Source organism: Frieseomelitta varia, unplaced genomic scaffold, assembly GCF_011392965.1.
Source record: "Frieseomelitta varia isolate USP_RPSP 00005682 unplaced genomic scaffold, Fvar_1.2 scaffold_89, whole genome shotgun sequence".
Classification (NCBI taxonomy): Eukaryota; Metazoa; Arthropoda; class Insecta; order Hymenoptera; family Apidae; genus Frieseomelitta; species Frieseomelitta varia.
In genome coordinates, this window is record NW_025110689.1 from 740,590 (window position 1) to 744,592 (window position 4,003).

General features: G+C 30.8%; 1 protein-coding gene across 1 annotated transcript; it reads right to left on the minus strand.

The window, feature by feature from the left end:
• Positions 1 to 863: 863 nt before the first annotated feature.
• Positions 864 to 3,782, minus strand: LOC122537155 (cysteine dioxygenase type 1). Its single transcript, XM_043670138.1, has 5 exons — positions 3,348 to 3,782; positions 1,452 to 1,593; positions 1,268 to 1,376; positions 1,018 to 1,187; positions 864 to 910 (listed from the first exon to the last, which is right to left on the minus strand). Exons 1-5 carry the CDS (start codon positions 3,578 to 3,580, stop codon positions 875 to 877), a joined length of 690 nt encoding a protein of 229 aa, XP_043526073.1. The 5' UTR covers positions 3,581 to 3,782; the 3' UTR covers positions 864 to 874.
• Positions 3,783 to 4,003: the final 221 nt, after the last annotated feature.

Here is a 4,003-nt window from a genome sequence, read left to right on the forward strand (position 1 = left end):
TTTTCTGTTTCAGAAAATTCTTTCAGGTATTATTCTTTAATTTCTCATTTAGAAATTTTTAGCTATTAGTTTAGGCAGGTTCTTAGATGTTAGTTCAGGCAGGTGCTTAGATATTAGCTTAGGCAGGTGCTTAGATATTAACTCAGGTAGGTTCTTAAATATTAGCTGAGGTAGGATTTTGTACATTATTGTTCTCTAGGGTTTGGGAAATTTGTGTTGGTATATGATGATTTATATTTATTCATTTTGTTTCTGTCAAGAGAAATTTATTAAATATTAATTTATACTTTTTTATTGTAGGAAAGTTTTTTTTCAAGGATTATTTTTTAATTTCGCGTTCGGGTAGGATAGAAAAAAAAGTTCATTCACATCACGTCTGTAAAACGAACTTAGTAAGTTCGTTATACAAATGTAGATCGAATGAAACTAATAAGATTGAATGAAAGATTTGCATAAAAGGAAGGGAGGATGGGCGCCGTGGATCAGGGTGGGTCTCCAGTTGCAGCAACCTCCACGTGGTGAGATCTGGGCAATCGATATTATTTAAAACATAGTTATTAATTATGTTTCAAATAATAAAGAGCTAATTGGCTGCGCTCGCGTTATAAAAATTGATCGCACTTTTTTCTTTTATTTTTTTTTTTAATGCACATACTAGCAAAAGACATTTTGAATAATTTGGTATAATTACATGAATTGAATCGTTAGAACATTTAATTATATTTAAATACACACTTTTAAATACTTAATAATTTTGTTTTTTTACAATCATATGCTAATATTTTAAAAAATAGTTATATTACCTTTTTATTTTATATAACCTAGAATAATTTTTCAAAAGATTATCATTGGCATTAATTTTATTCTTGATATATTAATTATCTTCAGGACACCTAGCATCTTGGATTTCCTGCAAATTTAAAGAATTTTGAGTTGCAACTCTAATATTGGTGATATTGGTGATAGTCACAAAAAAAGAAAGAAGATAGAAGAATGAAAAATGAATAGCAATCTTACCCGGTTTCGTTTCTCTCCGTATTTCGACCAAAATGTAACTTTACACGAGGTTCTTTGTCCAGTTTGTTTATTGAAGACGGAACAGGAAGAGAACGGTGGTGAATACAAGTGTAAAGAAATAGCAGGATTCGCAGTACTTGGATTTTCAACTCGATGAAGTCCTAAAGAATCTGTTGCAAGTTGTTTGTAAAGTTACAGTAAAATCTCATCAGTGTTATAATAACGATAATAATGCATCTATAAATTATACCATTAATGTAACATATTTCGTTCAGTCCAATGGTATTTCTTTCCAATTCTTGTAGTTCTTCTGGTTCCTTTGTCTCATCGTTGCGCTTTTTAGGCCATGCATACCGTGTCTGTCCATAAACCATAAACTTTTTAAAAATATATTCACTATCGACGTATGAAAAAAAGTAAAATATTTCATTCACCTCGCAAAGTTCACCTTGCAGAATTTTCATTACACAATGTGCATTCGCATGATCATGTATAGCTGAACCATGACCTTCTCCCCAACATAGAACCATTAGATTGAACCTTCCATTTCCTTCATCGACTAAATTCCTTGTATATCTGAGCAGAATGATTCACTTAAGTTTTCCTCTAAGGATTTGTATACTATTAAATTAAATTTAAAACATTGGTGAATCACACAAAACCAGAAGACAATAAATCTGTCTCATTGAGAATATAATCGATATAGGCATTGTTTCTAGGTGTTTAATGATGAAAATGTTTCATCCACTCGTTACTTTCGATCCGATAAGTGTCGCGTGTCAAAGAACCGATGTTCTGAATCAAGTATAATGTTCAAGAGAAGGGGGAATACGTGGAAAGTGTGTATAACTAGCCGTTCACCGTACAAACACTATCGATTTACGTGCAAAACACATGGACACTGAAATGTTCCGCATACTTACGTTTCGGTTGCAATGATGTCGAATATTTTTGATCATGTTTTTTGTTGGATTGTATTGTTAAATAACATTATAGATGATAATGCTTCCATGTCAATTAACGAAACGCAAGTAGAACATGCGCTACGATGTCTGTATGAAGTTGATCGAACGAAGTACAAGAGAAATCAATAGAACATGAATGTTCTCTTAATTTTTATGCAGTTAACTGTTTTTCTTCCGTTTAACGTAGTATGTTTTACTCTGTAAAGAGTTTATACATGAACTACAGTTTCCATACTTTCGCGTGTGATATAGAAATCGGTCATGTTAGTATTTACTTGTAATAATTCCCCTTATATACATACATATATGTTATAACGTGGTCATCATTATCTTTGCAATTCTTATTTTATTAATTTTCATTCAAAATTTGTGTTGTATTTTATGACAGACAGAGGAGAAAGTTGAAAACAAATTCATTTGTTTTCTCAAATCAATGACATGAATTTCTACTCTTAATTAAAAAAAAGAAAAAAAATTGATAAAAATTATTCTCTTAAATTGTTTTAATTATGATCTAGACACATCATATATTAATTAATATAAAATGTAATTAACTCACGAACACAAGATGGAATTACAAATGTATTAGTTGATATGTCGTTTTGCTGTAATAAACTTTAATAGACGTTATTTATCATTTTTCGATTATGTAAATGAAATCATCGTCTCAGATCAAACTATTGCAATGGTGTCATCATATAAGTTGTCATTTACATTTTTCTGGAATTCCAGACTATACTTTTATTGCTTTAATATACTGATAACTTGCTTGATGCTTGCGTTATTCCATTTATTTTAGTATTATAGCAATAATATGCGAAGTGTGACATTGTTGAAGTGTAGTACTTCTTGTAATATGTTTTTTTTTTTTTTTGCCCAGATAAGAATAATGACGCTTTTAGTAAATTAATTTTTGTTATTCCTATCATAAATCCGAGGTTCCCTTCTTATTTTTCTTAAGGTCATTTACTTTATGTACAGATAATGCCTGGGGTACAAGGTTATTAAAGTCATTATTTAAGATTGATTGTGTCTTCAATAAAGCAAAATATTCAATAGACGATCAGGGTTGAAGAAACAGTAATGGATGATAACCTATCGTAAAATTCGCCATGTTAATTTTATTTTACGATTCATGCAGTTGTGTCATGTTTGTGTGTCAACTGATATATTTACTGAGAAATTCGATAATCTCCTCGCGACCGTAAAATTTAGAGGAAAATATAAGATCTTGTTTGTGTTTGTTATTAATCGAACAATTAAGTATATGGTTTCGTTATGATTATATTTTATATTAAAAATTTTTACTGTTTATTTTAAATTATCGTAATAACTTTTAACAGAATTTTCAAATTGTTAGTTTACCTATATCTGTCAAACTTTGCATATTTTTTCCATTCCAAAGGGTTGCTTTTATATGATGCCATCAGATCTTGTACATCGTCTATGTTCACGTGGTCAGTTTTGAAAGCTTCGTGCAGAGCATCGACGAGTTCACGAAGAGTTAAAGAAACTTCTCTTTGACGTGCGTTCTTCTCGTTTAATTGTTTGTCCCGAGAAACACAAATTAATCCAGGATCTTCACTGTACACTTGCATTTTTCAATTTGTCACTTTTTTCAGTCGTATTGAATAAGAAATGAAAAAAAAATCGTGATCGAAATAAACGAGACAAAATAAAGAAAAAGCAAGGAAGAAGAATTGATTTTCAAAGAGAATTCTGAAAAATTATTTGGAAGTGAAAGCAAATAAGGAACACGTGCAGCGAAGGAAGAAAACGTTGTCGGTCTACGGTTCGTCCCGTTCTAATAAAGCGGAGGAGACAGTGTCTTGTATGAAGCCTAAGATACTCCCTACTCCTGACAACTCTAGCAATATTTTGTACACAGCTGTTAGGCAATTCTTTCGAGGTCTTAAGTGCATTTTCTTTCTTCAATTTCGGACAGAGTGCAGCAACAAAACACTCAATGTAACGTTTCTTAAAATTCAAAGAAAAAATTCTTAAAATTCAATGAAAATAAT

Coding starts and splice junctions, on each gene's coding strand:
- LOC122537155 (XM_043670138.1), bottom strand. CDS start 3,580: ATGCAAGTGTACAGTGAAGATCCTGGATTAATTTGTGTTTCTCGGGAC. Junction 1,594..3,347: donor GCAAAGTTTGACAGATATAG/GTAAACTAACAA, acceptor CATTCTGCTCAG/ATATACAAGGAATTTAGTCG. Junction 911..1,017: donor ACGGAGAGAAACGAAACCGG/GTAAGATTGCTA, acceptor TTAAATTTGCAG/GAAATCCAAGATGCTAGGTG.